This window comes from Notolabrus celidotus, chromosome 15 (genome assembly GCF_009762535.1).
Source record: "Notolabrus celidotus isolate fNotCel1 chromosome 15, fNotCel1.pri, whole genome shotgun sequence".
NCBI classification, from domain to species: Eukaryota; Metazoa; Chordata; class Actinopteri; order Labriformes; family Labridae; genus Notolabrus; species Notolabrus celidotus.
Window position 1 is genome coordinate 10772105 of NC_048286.1, and position 26383 is coordinate 10798487.

Sequence of the window (26383 nt, forward strand, 5' to 3'; positions counted from 1 at the left end):
TCTTTGTATTCTTGAGATACATTGTGAATAAAGTTCTTTCTGATCCAGATTCTGATAGCACATAATGTCACCCCATTTAAAAGTCTGGGCACGCTCCTGCTTCCAGTGTTATTGATGGTTGCTAAGTTTATTTCAATCAATACTAACCTTTGAAAACAATTCTCAAAGTATCCTGTTTCTCATTTTATCTGAGATTTCATGCATAAGTTATTTTTATTTTAAAGCTGATGTGCAAATGACTGCTATATCAGGCTAACAAGATAAAGATCTCTAAATTAGTCGAGAGTCTTTGCATAAAGAGACAATATGTCCTCACATTTACAGAAGGCTTGAAAGCAGGTCCACAGTGCAGAGTTACAGTTGGCCTAATGACCTCTGGAGCCAGAGGGTTCCTGCTGGGAAAACAGACCGACTGTCTTCACGTCAGAAACCAGACCCCTCAGCAGAAACAGCAACAAGCAGGCAAGAGTTGTGATGTTAATTTGAGCTCCAATCGACACCGCAGCCCCCTCTCTGTCCATCATTTACACCTGAATGGGACGTTACCTCAAATCATGTTTACATCACCAGCGGTTAGAGCGTTTGAAAGCCGTGAAAAGCGTTTCAGACGAGCCTGGCGCCTGTTTGGACAAGCCTGCTGCGAGGGAACAAAAACCATCTTCCATTAATGATAATGAGCCGAGAGCGAGACGCGCCAAACAGGTGGAGGCAGCAGCTTAGGTCCCCTTCATCTGCATGTACAGTTATGCCTATTCTAAAGTCTCACTTCTGGTTCATTTAGAAACGTTGAGACATTCTCAAAAGGAAAGCTCGCTGGGAGTTGAGAGGGTTTCCTTTTTATCATGGAAAGAAAACAAAGAAAGCACAGATGAAAAAAAATGATCTTGAGGCATTCATAAATCAAGTGATGCAATCAAATAGAATATTTGAGAGATAAATCTCCAACGTGATGTTTTTGGACAGTTTTATGTCAAACGCGATTAGATTTACGCATCATAATCCAAATTGCCTGCGTTTTATTAAGTCATAATTCTGAGTTCTTGTATTGCCTTCCAGCCTTTTTACCCAACTACTCTGAGTCTGATTATATTTTTATTACTGTTCATCCAAAAAGTTATATCTACCCTGATTAACTGGAATACTGACAGCCTCTGATATTAAGTAGTTGTTGCGGCTTGGCATCCAGAAGTTTCTGTCATCAGGCTTGTTCTTTTCAGCATATTACGTAAGTATATATGGTTGCTATATTGTCCGTGTGTTTGTAATTTGCCAGCAACTTTTTTCCAAGTCAAACTAGAGTAGGTGTGTCTGCTGGGCGTTTGCGTCATCGTGCGAGGGAGGTCCTAAGCTTTATAGAGTCCTCTGCACTCCTCTGCCTGTCATACAGCGAACTGAGCAGCCTTGCCTGCACGAGCTGCTTTATAAAGAGCTAAATTTACCAAATTTACGTTGTTTCCTGAGCTCTTACAATTGGCCGAGCGTACTGGGCTTAGACAGTTATAAGTTTGGAGGACCTCCTACCACTTCGAAACTTGTTCATGTCTTCTGAGCGCAGCTGTGGAGAGGCGACAGTGAGATAGGCGCACAGACTCGAGCGGCTGCCGCTCTACACAACGCAACTTTGACAAGAGATAAGTTATTATTTCACCCAACGATGGCCTTATCCGGAGTGATGCTACCATCCTTTTCTACATTCTCAAACCAAAGGGAAAAACCATGGGAAAACGTAAGTTTAAAGTCTTGTTATATGTTTGAAAGTTATAGTTGGTTAAGATGTGCATCACTTTGTTCCACCTGTTTTGAATGGAATGTCAATTTCAATAATTTACAAAGTTGCTGGAACTGATTCATTTGCTCTAAGAAACCCAAAGGAATTATATCATTTAAGGAAGATGAACTCTTTCTTTGTTCAGTTAAATGTCTGCATCTCTCCTTCTCAAAGCACCGCTTTACTCATCCTAACTAATAATGATCTCTTCATTCTTACAGAGGTGGAAAGGAGAGGACAAACTCCCCAGCAGCTGCTCCATGCTTGAGATGGTACACCTGGACCATCACATCAAAAAGGACGACGAGGATCTGAGTAACTATTTGGATCTGGATTTTATTCTCGCCAACACAACATGCACAGGCAGCGCACCAGACTTTGTTAGTACGGTTGACCCCAGCATGTACACGACGGGACACTCCGTGCCATCATACCCAGCAGAGGACCACCGTTCCCCGCCGCCCCCGTACGGCGCCAGCCTCATGACAGAGCTGCTCCGTTCCGAAGGACCAAGCAACTATGGCATTACGCGCAACAACGGCGTTCAGGGGAGGTTTTATGTCAACACAGTGCCTTTTCCCCGCCAAGACATCATCAAAGTGGAGCCCCCCATGGACGGTTACGGCCCCGTAATGGGCATGGTGCCTCAAAGCTGCAGCAAAATCAAACAAGAAGGGAACGTGTCGTGCATGATGTCTTTCGAGCAGCCCCGGGTTGCCATCTCCCCGCGGGCAGCCAGCAACATGACCCCGCCTCTCAGCCCCAATGACCAGGGAGTTTCAGACTGCCAGGCACAGCTGTGCCAGCCCATGAACTTCTCCCAGAAGTATCATACACCGACAGCTTACCCTCACCACTCCCAGGCTCCGCAGATGCAGATGTCCTACCACGCTCCACACACTGCATTTGGCATGTACGATGAAGGTCTCAGCCTGCAGCCAGGCGCGCAGAGGGTGATGCTCACACCGCCCTCTTCTCCCCTTGAGCTGCTGGAGTCAAAACCAAAGAGAGGGCGACGCACCTGGCCGCGCAAGCGCACAGCCACGCACACCTGCACCTTTGCTGGCTGTGGGAAAACTTACACCAAGAGCTCCCACCTGAAGGCACATCTCAGAACTCACACCGGTAAGTTTGAGCCCATGTCAATCATTATAAATATGATGTCTGCGCGAAATTACGCACAGGCCTGCTTTGCTCAAAACTATGTACCCCCTCAAGCAAAGTCTAATAATCGCTCATTTCTTTGTCCACGCAGGTGAGAAGCCGTATCACTGCAGTTGGGAAGGCTGTGGATGGAAATTCGCCCGTTCTGATGAGTTAACTCGTCATTTCCGCAAACACACAGGTCACAGGCCCTTCCAGTGCCACCTGTGCGAACGCGCCTTCTCCAGGTCTGACCACCTCGCGCTTCACATGAAGAGACACATGTGAGGGAGCCCACATAAAGACTGAGGGTTCATGGGGGGGATTGTGTTTTTTATTGTGATTCAACTGATGTATTTTTTATTTAAATTGTTCTCCACCTGACCAAAGTCTTTTTATATATATAATATTGAATTCAAAATTTTAGTGTTATTTTCTAATGATGTAGCTGGTACTACTCTGGTTGTATGAAAGCTTTAGAAAAGCATTGTTTGCTTTAGAGCAGGCAGACCAAGAAGGGGCTGGCCCTGTATATACTACTCTTCTCTGACAGAACTGGAATGCTGTGTTTGACACAAAAGTGCCTTTCTACGACTGTGCTACTGTAAAACTCTTCGCGACAGAATGACATGGCCACAAAACAACATATTCTTGTTGACAGGAGTGAGGTGCACATACAGATGCCTAGCATGTGCAAAGACAATGTTTTATTTAAACTGCCTCAGTGTCTGAATGACCTGACTTTCCTGCCTCCTTCTCTTTGGAGTAGAAGTTGTCTCCACTTGTGTGAAACCTTTGGATCCAGCCCCTCTGTTCACTATCAGGGCTTGATGTCCTGTGCATTATTTTCACTTAAATTTATATAAATATGTACATGGATTTTATACTGTCAAATGTATTTATTGTAAATATTAAAAAACAATGAAATTGAACTTTCTGACTGAGTGATTCGTAACTTCTCATGCATGTTCAGTCCTTGCAAATATATCTTGTTCACACTTTGAGTTCAATGAACCACATCCACCCACTCAACAGCAGGTTCCACAAAGTGTTTACAACCAGTGTAAGGAGCAGCAGACATGCAGACCATCAGATCAGTTACACTTAATATGTTATACATGTTGCCATAGTATACTCACTTTAATTCAAAACATGGCCACTTGATTTCCACTGTGATGTCTTGCAGCTGCAAGACAGAGAAGGGCAGCCGCTTGTGGGCTTAGCCTATAAATACAAACACTCCATTTCCATAATTACAGAGTGAGCCGGGAGCCGTCTGGACAGAGGGGCACAGCAAAAACCCTCATCAGGGAGCCCTTAGACTCCCTTTCTGATGGGTAGAAATTATAGTAGGACATCAAAGGGCTTTAATGCTACAATTACAAAGAGTCACTCTGCTCTGCAGTTTCAAAGTATCTCAGTCTGTGAATTCTGTGTCTGCATGGTGTCACTGAGCATTTGTTTCCCCTGCATCAGAGCCTGTCCATGTCTCAAAGCCAGATGGTATTTTGAAGAGCAGATAAATATCCAACATTTCAATTGCGTGGACATATTTATCCTCTTTCTGTTGCGTTATATGGTGTAAAAGTGGTGTCACACAGCTCAACAGTTATCTCATATCTTGAAGGGACCCATAAAAACAAAATGTTCCTACCAAGTGTGACTTAGATGCATCAACACTTTGCTAGAATTTATCAAAATATTTTTAAAAAGAGGAAGTACACACTAGGTAAAAATATCTGCAGGGGTTGATGCAAATCTATCACTCTCATTTCACTTTTTTTGTTCCAGGAGTAATACAGAACCACAAGATGTAAACAATATTAATGCTACTCTGCATTTTACAGTTAGGTGAAGTGTCAGACTTAAATCTAAAAATAGAGTCAACATGAAAGTCCTTCCTTCATTTCAAATTTTTGTTAGGTCAGTTATTGAGTGGGGATCACCAGGAGTAACAGCTCACATCTTTCTGCTGTTAGAAAAACAAGACTTACCTTGATCAAGGAGTTTTAAAAATCCCTTTTATTCAATTAAAAATTACAACAGTTCTGAGCACCTCAAAGCTGAGATCTTTTTTAATCACATACATACTCTGCAAGTTACAATGTTACAATGTCGATATGTTGATAAATAAGGCGCTGTCACTCTGTAGGTATCCAGTCAACTCTGGAATATACAAGTGCGTACATTATGTGCCCAATAAACCTGATTAGTGTTTCATAATTACAAAGATGCAAGAATTTAAGGCATTTCAAGAAATGTCCTCCAACTGGATCATAAGACATCACGAGACAAAACTGAGAAAAATAATACAATAGGAAAATAAATAGAGATCCACCGGTCGATGTGGAAAAAGATGAGCAAAAAGCTGAAAGCAGACATCACTGTGCATTGTGTGTAAAGCAGTTAAGTGTAACAGCACCAGTATAAACAACACAAGTTTACACCTATTCCATTTTATAGAGGCTTTTAGTTGTATAGGAGTGCAAGTTGTTGTTACAAGGGCGTTACAAGGCAACCAATGATAGTCCACCTGACAGACACAAGCTGTTGACATCAGAGGGATGGTGCAACAGCGCTGCAGATGGGCTGAACTTTGTTCATAATAAAGGAAGACCTCTGTGATTATCAACAGCATCTGAAGTGTTGAACAAGGACAAGGCAAAACTTCTATTTGAGAAAAGCTATGTAAGGGCTTCATTGGGTGTTCAAAAGCAATAACTTTTAAATTTCATACATACACATGTCCCACTTGAGAGTTTGGTTATGTTTCAACATTTTTCACTTCATTTATTTTAAGGCCTAAAATATTAAGTCAGCATAAATGGTTAAAACACTTGTAACTCATGAGAAATAGAACACTAAATCATAGCATCGATCATCTGAACACTATGCTCAGGTCTTTTAAGATGAGTCTGCTTAAAAAAAAGAAGGATACAGCTTTTCTTAAGCTTGTCCTTAAACCGTCATCTAACAGTATTTACAGTATATAAAGGAGTTCCTTAAAACTAAACATTGGAAATCAGGCAAACGGATCAAAGGGCGACAAAGTATTTAGCATGTAAAGTTATCTGGGCATGATTATTAAGAAAGGTTAAAGGTTATATAAAAAAGTTTATACATTTAATTTACAAGTACTTCTCACACAACATATGTGTTGTTTTTTCTATAAATTAAACTGTAAAATATTCTTAAAAGGTTATTCTTTCATAACACAAAGGTGTTTTATACTTCAGAGTGATTAGACGAAAGATATGAAGATAGATATAGGTTGGAGTCTAGTTGATTGGGGTTGTGTTAAATGGATTTGTTTTTGCAGAGTGAGGCCGGTTTGAATCAAGATTGCTCGTATGGTCCCTGATTACAGTGGCCTCAGAGTTTGGAGTCATGAACCTTAACGGGTTGCTAAATCTGGAGGCGTTTGACAGGAGTCCATCTGTGGCTGGAGAAGCACTGTTCTCTTACACAAATTGGTAACAGAGGGCTGCCAGTCATGTTAAGCCTGTGTTGGTGCTGTTGTCATGAGCCTAAGGACAGAGGGACTGTAAGGCAGTGGGGGAAAGAAGACTAAGAGCTGTGGTGTGGGCATTCCTGGTCAGGAGCTGGGCATGTCGGCCCTGCTGAGAGCGATGGCCAGCTCCAGGTCCTGCTGTTCCTGGAGCCGCAGCTTCCTCAGCCTCTCCTGCTCCTCACGCTCGCTCTCCCGCTTGGCCCACTCCAGCTGCTGGTTCTCATTTCCAAACTAGAACAGAGAAATACGCATTATGTCGACAAAAACACAGACACGGTCGGAAAAGTCAACACAAATAGCGACATCACTGAGTGTAAGCAAGATTTCAAAGTAATGGTGGATGCAAATTTCAAATCATATGTTTTTACTGGAGTGAAGGGTCAAAATATACAGCAAACATAATTGAAATGATCAGATTTATATGGCGGTAAATTGAGAAAAATAAATGTAATTATTTTGATGTTTGGATTTAGCCTGGACATCACAAAAAAGCAGAAAAAAGTGACACTAAAAGCTCTACACAAAGATTACTACACAATATGCAGCTAGTGCCACAAATGACTGATAACATACTTCCCATAAACATTAATCACATGAATCACCGTGACGGACAGTATACACATTAAGTATTCATGCTTCTGAATCAGCTTACTCAGATTACGCAGTGCAGAAAGTTTTATCTCATGCAAAGGATTGACCACCACACCCTTGTACAGACTTACCTCGTCATATTCAGATCCTGGCAGAAAAACAAGAAATTACAATACAGAGCTCGATATAAAAAGAACCCACAAATCCCTCTCAAAAGTCTCATGCTGGCATGAGGAATAACATAAATGCATGTCAGGTCAAATGAATACAAACCAGACAAAAAAAAGCTGCCATGCATCATCTCTTCAAACTCAGCTTACACACGGAGGCAAAGAAGCGGAAGATGTGGGACAAAGCGGAAGATTTACTCTGTTGTGCTCTGCTTCGAGGCATATCATGCTTTGACAGCAAATAAGCCTTTAACTTGTACTTCCAAGACTTAAAAAATGCTCCTCGAGTGCTACCTGACCAGGCATGTTCACAGACTCGCTGATTAAGACTTTATAAATCCTGACTTCCTGTCAAAAAGCTGAAGACAATAGCAAGCATGCAAAGGCCCCTCTACCAGACAGACAATGGTCTAGACAAACACAAGTTCGAAGCCCGTCAAAGTCAGTCATATAAACAGTCAATTTCCGTCTTTAAAGCTTTAAAAAAGCTCTCAGGTGTTCTGTCAGTTGTTAGTCAACAGCCAGTAAGCACGACAGTCCTGTGATGGCTTGCTGTGTAAGGGACAGTTAACGGAGAGCGGCCCAGTGACAGACAGCTGTCACGTTCAAGCCTGCAGCGCAGCAGTCTGAAGAGTGAGATCATAAGATCAGCGGCTCATGCAGACAAAAATACCAACAGGAAACCGTAAGCTGGCTACACTTACAGCACCAAAATCTGCAAAACCCACAGGACAGTCTTTGGGAGCGTTACTGGAATGAGTCGCAACAAATGAGCCTGTACAGGGAACGCTCTGGGACGGCTCTGATGCGGTCAAACTGAGCATACCTACTGGAGAAGGAAGACATTAAACAAAACCCATGCACAAGAACTTACTTCAGATGCTAATGACTGGTGGCCCATGGGAAAATAAGCTGACACTCAAAAAGTCTAATGTGCAATATTGTGTGGCTCCACTCTCACAGGAAGCCAGCAGGTTCAAGCTGATGGTGTGCACAGCAGTCACCTAGGCTCAAGTGATATTGATTTGAAAAAAGGTGTTAACCACTTATTTTGAGTAAGGCTCACTGATGCATTGAGGCTAAACATGCAAAGAGTGGCTTTTTTGGGAAACAAGTAACTATAAAAGACAGACACACCCTTATATACAGAAAGATTGGAACTCTTCCTCTTTATCTCTCAGTACTATAACTTACTGATAATCATTCATACATCAAACTGAGTCCAACAAAGATGCACCTGCACATTAAAGAGCTTCTAGAGGGCTTTATCATTCATAATAACAGCAGCAGCAACTCTGAACTTAAATATTGTAGATAACACTTTTCATAAAATATGCCTTAAAGATAATTCCACAACTGTAAACAGCTCAATGACACACTTCTCATTTCCTTATCACATCAGATGCACATCTCCTGAGCTGGCTCCCTGGCCATATGTGGCCACTTATCTCTACCCTCCGCTGTGTGGTAAAGCAAAGAGGAACTCCAACTTTCTCACGCTGTGGCTTCTGCTTAAAAGAACAAGTGCAAGGTCACAGCGGAAGTGTATGAGCTGGGCATGGCCTGTGGGTAGTGGTTGGCTGTGTGAACGTGCACTCACACCCAAAAACACAAGATGAACATGAGGCTTAATGTAGGAGAGCCACTCGTTTCTTCCCTCTGTTTTACAGGTTTAACCCATGGTTTAACCCAACACTGCACTACATCTATTAAAGCACAGTGACATCACTGTGTGAGCCCCCAGTGTAGCCTCACCTCTACCAACTGCTTTCCTGTTTACAGCTTCAAAAGAAAACACATGTTCTCTTTACCCTGCTCAACAGGGAAGTGGATGTTTCTGCATAACATCACGGCACAAGAAAGCCTTTTAAATAGATCAACAGTTAGCCTCAATCCCTACTATTACATTCATGTGACAGGTCGCAAATGATAAAAGTAATAACGTTGATTTAATACAGAACTGGAAACATCAGCATGATGAACACTATTAAGACTTCAACTGGACTAAACAGACAAAACATGCTAAACATGAATATAGCAAATCATAGATGTCAAGTTAAACTGCAACTTCAGTCATGTTCAAGCACACACACACAGACAAAGACGCGCACACACAGACACAGTCAGACAGACACACACAGACACACAGACACACAGACACACACACACACACACACACACACACACACACACACACACACACACACACACACACACACACACACACACACACACACACACACACACACAGGACACAATCAGGGCTTACCATAGGGAGGTGCAGGTCGATTGGGCACATTTTTCTTCGATGGGAGCACAGGGTTGTCCGACTTCTGTTCACACACATGGGAGTAGACGATAAAAAAGCCTCTCAACTATCGCACAAAATGATGACTCCAACAGAACTGTGAGCCAAACACTAAAGCCTTTGGCTTCATACCAGAGAGATTGTTTTCATAAAGGTGATAGAGTAGCAGAAAAGTAAGAAATCACTCATGATGAGAGTAAAAATAACAACACAGCTTAAGTGGAAAACGCTGCTTTATGGTACAACTGATTCATAACTCCAAGAGTCCAGAGCGTACCTTTGACATCTGACTGAAGTCAGCAAATCCACCTCCCTTGTTTCCAAAAGATTTGCTTCCAAAGGGGTCTTTTGTCCCAAACACATCTGTGACAAGAGTGCATTGAAAAAATTAGACCCATTTCAGAGCGTTTATGGAAAAAGCCTATAAGTAACTATAATAAAGTTCAGTCTCAAACCACACATTCAACATCATCTCTACATCTTACTCTGAAAGGGCCTGCGTGCTATTTTTAGGGCGGGGAATGTGGCATGACCGTTTAATTTTCCGTGACATTTCACAAAAAAACCTGGAAAGCAGAGGTTTTTTGTTTGACCTGACGTATGCATGTGATCAGCTAATTAGAGGCGTCAGTCGGCGTACTGTTAACCAGAACTGTGCCGGGGTTGTTTTGAAGCTTGCTTGGTATGCCGCTTAATGAAAAAAAATGGGCTAACTGCAGCTGGTTACAGTGCAAAAACAAACCATTGTAATAGAATATGTTTGTTGTGAGTGTGCGGCCACAAGAGACCCCATTCATGTGAAGTACGTAGTGTTTTCTTTTGGGCACAGTAACCCAGCTCAGATCTACAGTTGCCCCTGTGTTCCTCTGAAGGTGTGCAGCACAGCAGAGCACTGACCAGAAGTAGCCACTAACTTATAACAACTTCCGTAGCGAGTGAGGCAGAGCGTTTCAATAGCAGCAGATATAAAGACAGGACAGAGGCAGCAAGGAGAGGACTGGTTGAAGAAGTGGCAGTGTATTCTAGTAGAGCAGGACCAACAGTCACAAAGTTTCTGTTATGTTTGGCTCCAGCGAGCCTCCTGTTTTTCCAGGGTAGGGGGGAGTATTTTTAGTTGGCCAGGAGTTAAATGCGTAGGTACTGGGCTAAAAATAGCCTGAGACCACAGGAAAAATTGAAACCACAGTGAGTAAAAATTGTTTGCCCCCAATGCCCCAAAAAACAAAATCTAAATCTGACACGTCACCCAGAATGGCAAAGAATGAGTCTTTGAGACGTGTTGCACGACTAGAACAATCTCCTTTCACATTCACGTGTCTGTTAATAGAATCACCCTCTGGGAAATCTACGTGGAAAATCTGTGCAGAGTTGGTTGAGGGATGAGTACACATTTGCGCTTTTATTTGTGAAGTCAGTCACAGGGCAAAATGTCAGCCAGCAGTTTGTTCCACAACTGTGCCACGACATCTCACCCTGCTTACTATGTTCAGTCAAATAAAGTAGAAGAGAATGTACAAACTATGTCTGCAAATCATTTTAAATTACAAGTATGAACTTCAGATGTTTGTTTTTTTGTTTTTGTTTTATGCATAGAGTACGGATGCAAGATTAAACATTGAGACTGGAAGGCGACAACTAAATGTGTTGGCACAAATGACTACTACCTCAGCATACTTGTTAGATTCAAAACAATACATTCAATCTATTTCTGTGAACAAGCCCCGTACCTGAGTCCTTTGGTTTTTGGCTGTTTGATGTGAAAGGGTCACCACTGTTGAAGGCACTTGGCTGAAAAAAACAAAGAAGAGAAGCAAAGGTTGAGAGGGGAAGCTTTTCTAAAGATCTTGTTTAACATACACACAAAACAATGTTCACATCAGCACAGCCACTAAAAACCCTCCTTTGTCTTCACCAGTGGGAACACGTCAGAGCTTGTTTCTATCAGAAGCCACAACTTTAGCAAGCTATCAATCCTAGAAGAGGACGAATCATTTTGAGTCTTTGATAAAAGAGCATTAATTGTCCTTCTATAATAGTGCATGCAAGAAAACCCCGTCTGATACCTTTGCTGGCGGTGTGGGTTTTCTACCAAATGGGTCAGAGGATCCAAACAGGTTTGGCTTGTCTGTATTCTTAAAAAAGTCATCAGATGTGGTGCCTTTGAAGGGATCGCTTTCTTTGAAGGGATCTCCAAATGAATCTAGGAAACAGAAACGTCAATGAGAACAGAGTTATTGTCATGGTTAGGTATGAACTTCACAATCATCTCCTGACTGTAACAAGAAATAATCAACACTTTATTTGATGTTTTCCCCAAAGCATGAAAACAACAAATATTTTATTTTCATACCACTTAGTAATTTCACTGAAATGCTACGTCCCAGAAGCACAACATTAGCACAGGTGGTGGTTACTTTGATCGTAACAAGGCAAAAAAAGAGTTAGAATATAAAAAGAGCTTCCTGACCTTTGAAAGGGTCGGTCTTGAAAGGGTCTTCTGTCTGGAAGGGGTCTACTGGAGTCTCCTTCGCAGCGCTGTTGTTGAACATGGCTAGCTTTGACTTAAAAGAGTCATCCTGACGAATGAATCCAGAAAATCAAAACAAAGTTCAATGTAAATGGTCACATCTTGACTGCACAAAAAATGATAACATGAAAGCCACCATTAAATCTGTCACAGCAGAACACAGTAGGTTATACAGCTTAATCATGTTGTTAAATGAATGGAATGTTTCTACATAATAAAAAACTTTAGGTATTCCTGTAAAAATGAAGAACTTGATACGTGATATGAAAATGCTTTCATTGAGATTTCCAGTACTAAAGCACGTTCTCTATTCTACTTTTTTTCAATTAGGTTTATTAGGAGGTAATAATAGTAAAACTTCCTGGCTTCTAAGCCTTAGTGATAATGATGATATTGAGCTTTTAAGATCTCTCACCGCATTTCTGAAACCTCCGTTCTGCTTCTCAGCAAACCCTTCGTTTAAGTCCGGCAGGTTGCTGAGATTCCCTCCGTTGATGTCGCTCAAAGCGATGTTGTACTGCTCAATGGTCTTGGTCACTTCCTTTTGGCTGTCCTGGATCATGGACAACTTGCTGCGTGCCTAAATACACAAAAGGTTTAAAACATAGATCTATAAAATTTTAATTACATGTTATATATATTTATTTCTACAGGTTCTCCTTTGCGGTTTCTTTCAGTTAGCGTTAAATGTGTGTTCTTCAGATCTCCTTAAATGCTTTAACACATTGGAAGTAGAAGTGAAACAAACGTTCTATCTCCACAGAAAGGTCTGTTTTATTGTTGAATAACTTAAGCTTCCTCAAAAACCGCTCTCACTTTGATCTACTCAGTGTCGTGCGCCATAAAGTTTCAGAGATCCAGATGACACCCACTCCTTGTCACTGACCTGGCTGAGCTCTTCCTGAGTGGTTCTGAGAGATTTGATGATGCTGTCCAGCTGCACGCGACCAGTGAGCAGGCTCTGCTCCAGCTGGGCCTCCTCCTCCTGCAGCCTGCTCAGGTCCACCTTAGTGCGGCTCAGTTCATCCTCCTGGCTGCGGAGGTCGGTCTCCTGGGAGTGGATCTGGCTCTGCAGGGACGAGATCTGGAGGGTACAAGCAGAAAACAAATATTTTGAATTTGTAGTTTAATAACGGTTTGATAGCTGTACATTTAAAGCAATTCCAGCTTTTTCAAAGACTGTGCTTTGTAATGAGGTCAAATAAAGTCCTGAAGGGTGCAAAAAAAAAGAAAATAATAATTGGATCAAATCAACTTTAACGTACAACATTTTCTGATTGAAACCTGACTGATCTCTGATATTGCACTGCAAAAATTCCAAAGAATGAGCTACTTTGCTTATAAAGGTTGCACCGTTTTTACAGCACAACAAGATGTTACTCAAGATATAAAATGTCATCAGCAGCCCAATACATAACACACCAGCTTTTTTCTTGCTTTAATACATTTGACATATTTTAAATGAAAAGGTCACAAACCATCTGCGTCTCTTCCTGGCATTTTTGCTTGACGTCATTTAGCATTCCCTCCAGCTTTGAGCGCTGCTGGTCCATCTCCTCCAGACGTTCCTGTGCATCCTGCTTCTGAGACTCCAGGTCCTGCAAGCTGCTGCTCTCCCTGTCCAAGCCATTCTGCATGTCCTGAGGGTCACACACACACACACACACACACACACACACACACACACACACACACACACACACACACACACACACACACACACACACACACACACACACACACACACACACACACACACACACACACACACACACACACACACCCACACACACACACACACACACACACACACACACACACACACACACATGCAGAATAGTTCCTTTGGCACAGCAATATTATCTTAACCCATTAGTTAACTCTAGAGCCAGTTTACTCACAAAAGAGCATGATGATGAGGGAGGGGCTAGTTCTATTCATATGGTCAGCCTTACCTGAACATCAGTATTTTGTTGTCTGATGGTTTCCTCCTTTTCCCTGATCTCTTGCTCCAAAATGAATTTATCTCTGTAGGGAAGAGGAAAGAGAGATAATGGGTTATTACTTTGTATCAAAGCTTTTGTGGAGTTTAAAATCCCAACAGGAAATATCCTTTAATATTTTCAATTTATTCTTTGATATTTTTTGCATGCTCGGAAAGCAGACTGATGGGGTTTCCCGCAAAACAATGCCATGAGTGGCAAAAACATTAGTAAGTTGCAATAAAGATACTCTCCACTTTATGGTCATTTTACTCGGCATAAACTGTGCTCATGTGGAAAACTTGAGCATGCGTGGGCAAAAAAGAAAAAAAGATTCATGGTTGTTTTATACTGCTTTTGGCAGAACATGGTGACAGAGGGGTTTCCAAAAGGATAAACACTAGGAAGCAGTTAAAGATGGGGCATCTGTTGCAACCATTGATCAGTATTATTTCCATGACCTTTCGGACAATATGCAGCCTTGACAAATATCAGTTCTCCAGACACTCTACTGCTTATTTTGTTAATTTCCTCTCAGATATAAATTCTGATAAAAGTCCCTGGTTAAATGAAGGTTCACATTATTTAGTGGAAATACATCCAATAGTTTGAAAGATCTTTGATCCTGAACATCCTCTGACTGTAACCTCCCCTCCTCTTTCTCAAGGGGAGGAAGAGAAACAAAGCTGTCCTCCTGCTACTCAGAGTTCAGGGGCTCACCTCTGCAGCTGAGCTATTTCCTGGCTGAGGTCATCCAGCTCTTTGATGCCTATCAGCTCGGCCGACCCAGCCGAGCCGGTGCTGTCCTGAGGTGAGAGACGGAGACAGACGAGAGAGAGGAGGGAGGGGGGCAGGGTAAGAAAATATGATGAATCAAGTAACTTGAGGACAAAGACAACAAGAAGGAAAAAGGCAAACAGGACAGGGAAATGTACACCAAACAGAGGTGGAGGGAAGGTGAAGGGAACAAAAAGGAGGGAGTGAGAGAGCAGAGGGGAACGAACAAGACAAGCTCCTGCTGATACGTCCAACAGAACAAAAGACCAAGGACGGGAACATGAAGAGCTCTCACTGCTAGGGAGACAGTCAACACTTCAAATGATACATACACACATGAAGAGTCAACCAAAGAACTGAACACACACAATGAAGTATGGCTATAAATCAGTGCTCAACATGAAAAAAGCTTTGAGGGTTTCTAAGAAACATCGGCCAAACATATGCAACATTAAAGAAAAGTGAAGGTGGAAAAAGATTGATGGTTTCCTGCTCAAGCTTAAAAAAAGAACTGTGAAACTGAGTTGCAGTATTTGTAAGAGTTGCAAAAGCGTGTGCATTTGTTCTGTCGTTCTTGAAAGCTCTTGCTTAATTGGTTTACTAATTGATGACATCACTCTGGACATTCACACCAAAAACTTTGTTTTCCAATGGAAGGATGAATTAGAGTGATTCAATGGTCGTATATGCCATTGTTGGTTTATAAAGTTTGGAACAAAACTTGACTTTATAATTCAGCAGGAAAAGTTAAACCCTGATATATGAGGTTCTGATTAACTCACAGAAATATTGAAGAATTGGGTTCATCCTGAAACCTGCCCTGAACAAATGCCTGACACATCCCTGACTTTATTACGGCACATTTTATAATGCTTCTTAGAGATATATGGATTCTTTGATCACTGAAGGGTCATAGCATCAGATCTCAACACCTATATAACCAGTATTCATGACCAACTATTACAGTAACTGCTTGGTTTTATTAGAATAACAGAAATCTGCAATAGGGAGTAGGACATCTTGTTTGTTTTGTCTTTGACTGTCCTATGTTACTGTTGTTGTTGTTTTTCTCAATGTAAGTGTTTTTTGTGACTATATCTGAAAAAAAAAAAGACTGATCAAAAAGAATAACAGAAATGTAACTTTGGTTTTCTAAGCTGGAGAGAAGTTTTAGTGTCAGCCTGTTGATGGGACAGCAGATGGCAGTGTTTGACTTTTTCACAGTTAAGACTTGGAACAGCCAGGTCTGCCTAAATTAAAACACTCAGGATTAATGAAAATATACTGCAGAACAGAAAAAAACTATCTAATAAATCTCTATTTCACTATTAAAAGATAAATAAAAATATTAATACATAACACAAGGTAAATGTTTCGGTTATACATACAGTTTTAGACTGAGACAAAGATTATGACAATACGACAGCACCACCTTGTGGCATAGCAGTCTATTACTCACTCTGCGCGTATTAGCAAGTGAAGCAAGATCAGGTCTCACAGCTGGCATAAACCCCACAAAGTTCTGTTTGAAAGGGAGGAAGAAAGCTCAGAAAAGCCAAAGCATACAACAGTTTTGCAGCGCGAAGCTGAAAAGTCAGAAAGCAGATCACTACATTTAATTGCAGCAGGAAAACAGCTTCCTTGAGTACAAATGCAAGTGAAAATTGAGGTCTGTGCTTTTGCCAGATGAGGTAGATCTTGCAGTCTGGACTCACCTGACCCACAGCTGAAGCAGCAGTCCTTTCTGATGGGGGGATCATTTCAGGGGTTAGACTGGAGGGAGGGTCGATACCTTTGGTGGCCTTCTGCTGGATCAGATACATGGCCAGAGAGAACTGCTCCCGGTTCAGCTTGCCTGTTTGTTTGGTGTCAGCAAGTCCCCTGCAGAGAGAGGGGAGATCATGATGATATGGATTTTGGAGAAATAAAACAAAACATCTACTTATAACAATATCCTCTGTGGACTGATGTGGCCCTTTGAAAAAAGGATTTATACTGCTCACTAGATGGAGCCAGAGTTAAAGCTAGAGGAAGTATCTCTGTATAGAGCAAGTGTGGATGATTCAGCTCTGCTCGGGTGCCCAGGTAAAGGGAAAAGCTTTAATGATGCCGGTTATAGGACTGATTGTTTTAAAATGCAAAAACAGGTAATGTGCTGTAAAGCTGCTGCATGTTAAAGGTGTAGCGCAGCTCACTTGGCCGGTGTTTTGTTAATCTGGGATGTGTGTTGCGAAAGTGCAGAAGTCTCACCATATCTGTGCCAGCATTGTCTGAGAGAGAGTGGACAGCATGAAGATCTCAATGACTTCAGTTCCAGTCACAAGGCCGTCATTATCCCCATCTGTTTTTTTGAAGATTTCATCATATCTTTCCCTGTCAGCCGCCGGTACCACCCAGTTTACAGCCGGCTATAATAAACAAAAGACAACATTCATGTGGTTTTAGAAAAGAGAAAGAACATCTGTTACACATTGATTTCTTTACCAGCAAGTATGAAGTATCAATATAAATATGGAGTCAAAGCTAGATACAAAAATGTACTGTTACCTATGATGCCCTATATAACAGCACTGAAAAATAGCGTGAAAATCTGAGTTTAAACTGGAAATCAAATAAGGGGATGCAACTTTAGCACATACAGTGGGGCAAAAAAGTATTTAGTCAGCCACTGATTTTGCAAGTTCTCCCACTTAGAAAGATGAGAGAGCCATAATTTACAAATAAATTATTTAAAAATCCTACAATGTGATTTCCTGGATTTTTATTCTCATTTTGTCTCTCATAGTTGAAGTGTACCTCTGATGAAAATTACAGACCTCTCTCATCTTTCTAAGTGGGAGAACTTGCAAAATCAGTGGCTGACTAAATACTTTTTTGCCCCACTGTATGTAAGAAATCTTACTTTTTGGTCTTAGGTAAGTAACACAAAATGTAAATTTGGAGGAATGGCAAAGAATGAAGGGAGGAAAACTGGCATATAAAGAAAGTTAGGAAACATCACAACTTTCTTTATACACTTCTTTATTCCCCTTCAGGTCTGTGGTACAAGTGTGAGCAGAGCCTAACTTTTCTTCCCTCTTAGGGAAACCTGTTTCTCTAAGAGTCACGGATGAGAAATCCCTGCAGCTACAACGAGGTAAAGAGAAACAAACTGGGCCGTGCACAACGCTCAAAACAATGTGGAAAAACAAGTCCACCCATCAGAGAAGGAGAAGAATCAATACATGTAATGCGGGTTTCTTCAAAGGCTGGGCCCCTTTCTGAGGGAGGAGCAAAGAAAACTAAATTCATTTTTTTGTGTGTGTATCTTTTAGCTCAAAATCACCCCCATCGTCATGACATTGAACTTAGAGAAAGAATTTACTCGGTTTTTGATCAGTTCAGGAAGGCAGCTGTGTGAAACTGCTACTGAAAGTTACATGACCTAACATCCTTTTAGCCTTCTCTCTCCCTTGTGAAGGAAACAAGTTTCATCTTGTGTTTTAATGAGAGCAAAACTGATTTTGAATTGTTTAAGCTGATGCTGAAAGAAAGAAAACACTGTAATTATTCATACAAGAGCATCCGTGTTTTCTATTTGCACTAATATTCTATCAATATTACAATAATATGGTATTCAGGAGAAGGTTTCCTTGATAGATCAATTCTTCTGTAAAGCACCATCTGCAGAGATGCTCTGATACATGTGCAACTGGCAACACTGAGGGTTTTGTAAAACATATAGTCAAAGCATGCTCTGCTATACATATGTTGATACACATGTTTTATAATCACCCCAGGTCTTTTTGTCTACATTGTATGGCTGTGAAAAATGTTCTTACATTGGTTCATATCTGAAAACATGTACCCTGATGTAAAATGTCTGCATGGGCCTGTAGAGAAACATGAGTGAGGCAACGTACCGGTGTGCTGGATTTAAAGGAGTGTTTTGGAGACAGGTTGACAGTACTGTTGCTCAGGAGGGCTGCGCTGCCCAGAGGAGGAGTGCTTCGCAGGGAATCTTTGAAAGGAGCCGAGCCAGCTGTAAACCCAGACAGAGCAGGCAGCACGGCCACAGCTCCTGGGAGTTTACCTGCAGTCTTCTTCCTTTTAGATGGGGGGATGAGGGAGGAGGGTAAGGTAGCTGGGACAGGCTCCATCTCCATGGCACGATACACAAGATGCATTGCCTAGAATGTCGGACATCATATCATGTCTTAGTGAAAAGTATAATAAATGTTGTTAAGTTTAAATTGCTTTTTGGAGTGACAGCAGAACTTTACATTAACAAAAGGCACACTCTTACCACTGTGAATTCCTCTTTGTCCAACTGTCCATCTTTGTCAACATCACTTAGATCCCAAATCTACAGAAACATCGAGGTCATTTCAAATGAATGACACTTCATTGCTTTGAATTGTAAACTGATGTTATGTGCTACATAAGTCTAATTTGAAATATCACCTTTCCCAACACATCCAGAGGTAGCTTGGAGTTTATTAAAATGGGCCTGACTTTATCACCTGAGAGTAGACCGTTTACAGGGGACAGACTCTCAAAAATGCCCTCAAACTTCCCTTTTTCATCAGCCTGGGGAAGAAAAGAAGCTTTAGTTTCCATGAAAAACTTGATTTTTGTATGTACGCAAGAACATTCTTCAAGATGGTATCAGCTCACCCTAATTGCCCACTGAGAGTCAGGTCCCGTGGTTGAAACACTTAATAATGGGCTGTTAGAGTCTTTCTGCAAAAAGACACAATACGATACATGTATGATAAGAGGAAACCATACACTTCCAGTCAAAAGTTTGGAAACATCTTCTCATTCAAGGATTTGTATTTATTTCAATTATTTTAAAAACTGTAGATAATACTGAAGACATCAAAACTATGAAAGAACATACATAGAATTTATTTAATTAACAAAAAAGTGTTAAACAAACCAGAATATGTTTGATATTTTAGATTCTGTAAAGTAGCGCCCTTTTTCCTTCATGACAGCTTTGCACACTCTTGGTATTCTCTCAGTCTGCTTCATGAAGTGGTCTCCTGGAATGGTTCTTAATGAACATGTGAGCCTTGTCAAGAGTTCATTTGTAGAATGACTTGCCTTCTTAATGTGTTTGAGACCATCAGTTGTGTTGTTCAGAGGTAGGGTTAGTACACAATGGATAGCCCTATTTGACCTCTATTGTAATCCGTATTATAGCAAACCCATATTATTTCATAGTGTTGATGTCTTCAGTATTAATCTACAACATTGAAAATAATTAAAGTAAATAAAAACCATTGAATGAGAAGGTGTATCCAAACATTTGACTGGTAGTGTAATTGCAATAACTCAATTTCAGTTTTCCTATTTAAGATATCCAGTTATCATTTTCAACATCACATCCTTGAGTATTGCAGTTGTGATTTTATCACTTACAATTTTGGGTGCAGCTAAGTTTTGATTGAGGTTGTGCAGGCTGATATCATTTCCACTCTGTGCTGACGCCACCAGTCTCAGAGCTATGAAGAAACCCTACGAACGAGGAAGAACGCAAGACAAATGCTGTGTTTTATGCACAAATCAGCAGCATCAGCAACCATAAGAAACTGGAGAGAACTTCTTTTACCCTTTTATCCAAATAGCCTTTTCTTTCCGAGTCTGCCAAATCCCATATCTCAATAACACAACAGAAAAAAAAGAAGGATTAGATTCTGAACACACAGATGTGAGTTGTGTCGACATAAGTTGGATTTTGACCTATGATTTTGACCCACCTTTCCCAACGTGCTGTCTGACAGCCCTGACTTTTTAAGGAACTGAGCTGCATCTCCAGCTGATATTTTGCCTGTGTTCCCTGGATCCAGCTACAAAGAATCAGAAACATAATACTAAGTGAATAAATCAGACAAAACTTTGCACAAGTCATAGATTTAATACAGCAAAAAGCACTCAGATAAACAGAAAGCTGAAGAGCAAGAGAGAGAAATCACAGCTCTGACTTCAAGCTTACCTGTCTGTAGTAGTTGTCATAGACTGGGTTTCCACTTGATAACTGGAGAAGCGAACAGGGGAGACATATGTGACAGGCACAGTTACAATTAAGTCAGCGTATACATGAGCAATATCAAGCTTTTAGAAAACTAGCTTCAAAGTTAGCATCATTACAATTAGGCGAGTTCACAAGCGATGGACATCGCTAAACACTTGGACAGCTAACGTCAGCTGTCTGAAGGTTTATTTTTTCTTAAATATTTAATAGTAAGACATGTTTATTTTCATTAGACACATCCTCACAGTCAGCTTTACGTATTTCTGTGTTAGCTTCTCTTTCCTCAAAAACGTTCAGAAACATTGCTATCCTTACTTAACCTAGCTAACCATGTTCACTTTACTGACAGCGAAATCAAGCTAATCCGTCCCCACAGACAGATCAAACCACTGCTCACAGCGCAGGGATATGGTTAGACCGTAAAAACACTGTCACTGGCATTTGATAAGGTTCTGTATTCACACAAGAGACTTTTCGAGAGCTATTGTGAATTGTTACCTGACTCAGAGTCATGAGCGCCGCCATATTTCCTGGTCACTCGGGAACGCGCAAACGCCCCTTAACCGCGCGGGCACGAGCGGCGGCGGATCGGATGGGACGTGGGTTCCGGTTTCTGTGTCATCTCAAAGCACCGGACTCATGGGTGGACTTGCCCAACAGCAAACCCGGGGCCGGTGTTGTGCCGAGAAACGCCTGCCCGCCCAGAATTGCATGCACCTCGCGGGAACGCGCACCGTTCATAGTTGAGCGGTCCACGGCAATGTACATTTTAAAACCGATACAATTCTTATTTGTGGGGCTAAACAATGATGAGAAATGGTCCGAAAGTAAAGTTAATATCTTTTGTGTAATTTATGTTGAATAGACCTTGCAGAATAATGATTTTATTAATATTAATCATAATAATCATAATCATAATAATAATAATAATAAATATTCATAATAATAATTATACTACTACTACTACTACTACTACTACTACTAATAATAATAATAATAATAATAATAATAATAAAAATAAAGATAAAAATATAATTAATAATAATACATTTTATTTGGAGGCGCCTTTCAAGTCACCCAATGTCAATTTACAGGGAATTAAAAAAAACATTCATCATTAAAACATCATTAAAACATCATCAAAACAAACAATGTCCACACTGCAACTTTTAAAGTAAACATCTGGATTTTATTTGCACTTGTTTGTTGTTTTTCTCTGTGTTGATATATGCTTAATGATACAGTCGGCTCAAATGCCACAGAACACTCGAGTAGCACAATTAAGTTCAATCGATCCATCAATTTTTTGCGTTTACCGCATTGAAAAGGATATCACATTTCAGTCAAACGTTTATGGTAATAAAATCATTATTCTGCAAGGTCTATTCAACATAAATGACACAAAAGATATTAACTTTACTTTCGGACCATTACTCATCACTGTTTAGCCCCACAAATAAGAATTGTATCGGTTTTAAAATGTACATTGCCGTGGACCGCTCAACTATGAACGGTGCGCGTTCCCGCGAGGTGCATGCAATTCTCGACGGGCAGGCGTTTCTCGGCACACCGGCCGTCTTTATCGGGCGCCACTTGCACCCTAAATGAGTGAGTAAGAAAATATGAAGATATTAGGAAAAATAATATTAATTCATCTCATACAATGTAGGTGAAATTGCGGAGTGATGCCTGATGCCGGTATACAATTTGAAGCTTGTGATTCACTTTTGGTTATTAAAAATAATGGTATGCAAATCAGTTTTTAAAGTCCATAAGTGTTCATGATTTACCTGTTTTGGTTTTGCTGTTGTTTTCCTTACACTTTGGAAGCTAATAGCTTAATTAGATAGAAAATGTAGGCTAGGTTTAAATATGCATTTTGCGTCTGCCTTTTCAGTCATCACTTCATACATTATACATGTTGCTTTGTTGAAAGCTGTACTGTGAAAATGATTGTGTTATATAATGACTGAATACGTTCTACTACTAATTTATGTATTTTGAAATTGTATTTTTTACCTGCTAAATATCAGTGTTATTATCATTTTATTAAAGATCTTTTAGAGGTCATTTTTATTTTAGAATAAAGGTAACCTTTAAAACATAAAGCTGTATGCCCTATGTGATGTGATTGTTGGAGTTGGTTACAATCCAAGAGGCACCGGTTAAAATCTTACCTGGGGCATCAAGTTAGGGCCGGCTCTGAGCAAACCATGCAACTAAATTTTTATACAAAAATGAAGTATTACTATCCATGATGTAGATAAGACATTTGTCAAACGTTAATTTTGATGCTTTTCTGAAGGGGGGGGGCTATACCTATGCTTGGCCTCAGAGGTCCACAACTCTTATACATTTTTTGCACAATCTATTTTGCTGCGGTATGACTTTAATTTCCCCGATGTGGGACGAATGAAGGAATGTCTTATCTTAAATAAACAGCCAGTACAGTACAGAGCATTTATGCCCTTTGCCCAAACAAGAATCCCTTTCAATTTGATTTCAGTAATTTTTTAAGAGGTGAGATAATTGTGAATTGACTGAAATCAGGGTTCCCACTCTTTTCCAGAGATCATTTTCCAGGACATTTCCAGGACATTTTCATTGATGATCAAGCTGGTATGACAGTCTAAATTTAGTTCCTAATTTAGTTCCTAAATAGTCTAATATGTTCCTCTCAGTGGAAGTCTACATTGAAAGACATGTAGTCTATGGCTTGATAATAGAATAATGCAACCACAGATGTACAGCACTTCACTTTATTAGTGCAACCAAGTAACAATGATGGGCAACATCTCATCTCTTTTCTCAAAAATATAAAATGAGCTAAGAAAAAAACAAAATAACCAGCAAAGGAATCAGGAAGCTGCCTTATTGAAATAATTAAATAATAATAATGATCAGAGGATCAGTGCATTAATGACCTAAATAGAACTGGATGACAAAAATGGCCACAAATGTTTCTTAACTCAACTCAGACTCAAAATATACCTGCTTAATCATGATATTCATCATGCTAAGTGATCGATATAAAACAAAGCAAATGTCACGTTTTTTAATTGCGTTACCGTAAACTCTGAAAAAATCTCACTGGTGTAAAGACGCACTCTGTATTTAAAGATCTCTCAGAGATTTAAAAAAATGTAAACTGTCTTCCTGCATGGCGATGTCTATTATGATCAGCAATGTCTACAACGTGGAGTTTCTGTGCAGCTGTGTCGCTCTTTTTGTTCCGTTTGTTTTCACTATCGGGAGTTTGCACTCCTGCTAGCTAGAGAAGGAGTTCTGAAACTTTTTGGAGCCAGGGACCCCTTACAGGTCAGAAAATTGTCCAAGGCCCCCTTATAATTGTAACACAGATTAAGCACATTAGTGATGTGTCATGATCAAAAGCTGCGGCTCTGAGAGCCGATGCTTTATAGTGAATCAGAAGAGCCGGCTCGCATCAAGAAAGAGCCAGCTCCCAGTTTTTTCCTTTCCCTGCTTACTCACAGTGCTCAGCCCCAGCTCTGCTCACAGCACAACTTTGTTTTGATTGGTCAGCATGGCGGCCATGCGGCCAATCAAATGTGAGGATATAGGATACAGGTGTTGGAGGGGAGGCTGTGTATCCTGGCTACATCTGTTCCTTCAGAGAGAGTCTTCTTGAAGACCGGGCAAATACTCACTGAGAGGAGAAATCAGATCAGCCCATTCAAGCTGAGGCATCTGATTTTTCTCAATGCCAACCTGAGGACATTAATAATGTTTGCTCCAGTTTGGTTCTGGTTCTGTTTGCTTGAGTTTGGTTCTGGTTATGTTTGCTTGAGTTGGTTCTGGTTCTGTTAACCTGAGTTGGGTCTGGTTCTGTTTGCTCGAGTTTGGTTTTGGTTCAGTTTGCTTGAGTTCGGTTCTGGTTCAGTTCTGGTACGGTTCTGGTTCGGTTCTGGTTCGGTTCTGGTTTGGTTCTGGTTGAAGTCTGGTTCGGTTCTGGTTCGGTTCTGGTACGGTTGTGGTTCGGTTCTGGTTCGGTTACGGTCGGTTCGGTTCTGGTTCAGTTCTGGTACGGTCCTGGTTTGGTTCTGGTTCGGTTCTGGTTCGGTTTTGTTCTGGTTCGGCTCTGGTTCGGTTTTGTTCTGGTTCGGCTCTGGTTCGGTTTTGTTCTGGTTCGGTTCTGGTTCAGTTCTGGTAGGGTTCTGGTTCGGTTCTGGTTCGGGTCTAGTTCGGTTCTGGTTCGGTTTTGGTTGAGTTTGGTTCTGGTTCTGTATGCTTAAGTTTAGTTCTGGTTTTAAACCTAACCCTAATCCTAACCCTTAACCTAACCATAACCCTATCCCTAATCACAACCCTAACCCTAACCCTAATCACAACCCTAACCCTAACCCTAATCACAACCCTAACCCTAACCCTAATCACAACCCTAAACCCTAACCCCAACCCTAACCCTAATCACAACCCTAACCCTAATCACAACCCTAACCCTATCCCTAATCACAACCCTAACCCTAATCACAACCCTAACCCTAACCCCAACCTTAACCCTAATCACAACCCTAACCCTAACCCCAACCCTAATCACAACCCTAACCCTAATCATAACCCTAATCACAACCCTAACCCTATCCCTAATCACAACCCTAACCCTAACCCTAATCACAACCCTAACCCTATCCCTAATCACAACCCTAACCCTAACCCTAATCACAACCCTAACTCTAATCACAACCCTAACCCTAATCACAACCCTCATCAAAACCCTAACCCTAATCACAACCCTAACCCTAATCTTAACCCTAATCACAACCCTAACCCTAACCCCAACCCTATCCCTCATCACAACCCTAACCCTAATCACAACCTAACCCTTACCCCAACCCTAACCCTAACCCCAACTCTAACCCTAATCACAACCCTAACCCTAATCACAACCCTATCCCTAATCACAACCCTAACCCTAATCACAACCCTAACCCTATCCCTAATCACAACCCTAAACCTAATCACAACCCTAAACCTAATCACAAAGCTAACCCTAATCAAAACCCTAACCCTAATCATAACCCTAGGATCAGGGTGATAATGATTTTGTAACAGAATAAATGCACACAATTGGTCAATTATAAGGCTGCTCATAAAAAAAAACGTACGTAAAAGGGTTTTCAACACAAACCATTAGTTTTTGCAAAGTTAAAGTAAAACATACGGCTACAAAAGATCCTAAATTAAGAGCCGTTCGGGAGTCGAATGAGCCGGCTCTTCTTTGGGGGCAGAGTCAAAAGAGCTGGCTCCCTGAAAAGAGCCCAACTTCCCATCACTAAAGAACACGCTTACTACCATTTGCACTCTTAGTTGCCCTTGGAACTATTTGTATTGTAAAACGTATAAATGTAAATACTTCAGACCTGTATCATAGTGATAAACAGATAACACTTCAATTTGAATCAAGTAAATCCCACTTGTATACTTTAAAACAGAGGGCTATTTCATTCCTTGTGGACTCAACATGACAGCATTTATACTTTTCAAGTAATTGATCTTAAACGCTTTCAGAAAATTAACAGTAACAAGACTCACATATCCCTTCGAGCCACCAAATGGTATCATAACA

At 40.9% G+C, this 26383-nt stretch overlaps 2 protein-coding genes across 6 annotated transcripts; one reads left to right on the forward strand and one right to left on the reverse strand.

Moving 5' to 3' along the window:
• Positions 1-1381: 1381 nt before the first annotated feature.
• klf2b (Kruppel-like factor 2b) lies at positions 1382-3843 on the forward strand. Its single transcript, XM_034702573.1, has 3 exons — positions 1382-1726; positions 1990-2893; positions 3024-3843. The coding sequence occupies exons 1-3, from the start codon at positions 1655-1657 to the stop codon at positions 3197-3199; spliced, it is 1152 nt and encodes a 383-aa protein (XP_034558464.1). The 5' UTR covers positions 1382-1654; the 3' UTR covers positions 3200-3843.
• Positions 3844-4915: 1072 nt separating this feature from the next.
• Positions 4916-21385, reverse strand: LOC117826485 (epidermal growth factor receptor substrate 15-like 1). 5 transcript variants are annotated; one of them, XM_034702568.1, is made up of 24 exons: positions 21295-21385; positions 20758-20799; positions 20522-20611; positions 20374-20421; positions 20184-20279; positions 19434-19499; positions 19221-19346; positions 19063-19122; positions 18680-18946; positions 17028-17185; positions 16493-16658; positions 16237-16299; positions 14721-14806; positions 13974-14046; positions 13497-13658; positions 12905-13102; positions 12434-12598; positions 11959-12067; positions 11555-11691; positions 11219-11279; positions 9769-9854; positions 9453-9516; positions 7145-7161; positions 4916-6653 (listed from the first exon to the last, which is right to left on the reverse strand). In XM_034702568.1, exons 1-24 carry the CDS (start codon positions 21319-21321, stop codon positions 6507-6509), a joined length of 2514 nt encoding a protein of 837 aa, XP_034558459.1. In that variant the 5' UTR covers positions 21322-21385; the 3' UTR covers positions 4916-6506. The 5 variants fall into 5 exon arrangements, with proteins under 5 accessions (XP_034558459.1, XP_034558460.1, XP_034558462.1 ...); XM_034702570.1 differs by having other exon boundaries at positions 6536-6653; positions 7075-7161; XM_034702569.1 differs by lacking the exon at positions 16237-16299.
• Between the last annotated feature and the right edge of the window lie 4998 nt (positions 21386-26383).

Coding starts and splice junctions, on each gene's coding strand:
- klf2b (XM_034702573.1), top strand. CDS start 1,655: ATGGCCTTATCCGGAGTGATGCTACCATCCTTTTCTACATTCTCAAAC. Junction 1,727..1,989: donor GGGAAAAACCATGGGAAAAC/GTAAGTTTAAAG, acceptor TCATTCTTACAG/AGGTGGAAAGGAGAGGACAA. Junction 2,894..3,023: donor ACATCTCAGAACTCACACCG/GTAAGTTTGAGC, acceptor TTGTCCACGCAG/GTGAGAAGCCGTATCACTGC.
- LOC117826485 (XM_034702568.1), bottom strand. CDS start 21,321: ATGGCGGCGCTCATGACTCTGAGTCAG. Junction 18,947..19,062: donor ACAAAGAGGAATTCACAGTG/GTAAGAGTGTGC, acceptor CCGACATTCTAG/GCAATGCATCTTGTGTATCG. Junction 14,047..14,720: donor GAAATAGCTCAGCTGCAGAG/GTGAGCCCCTGA, acceptor TCTTCCCTACAG/AGATAAATTCATTTTGGAGC.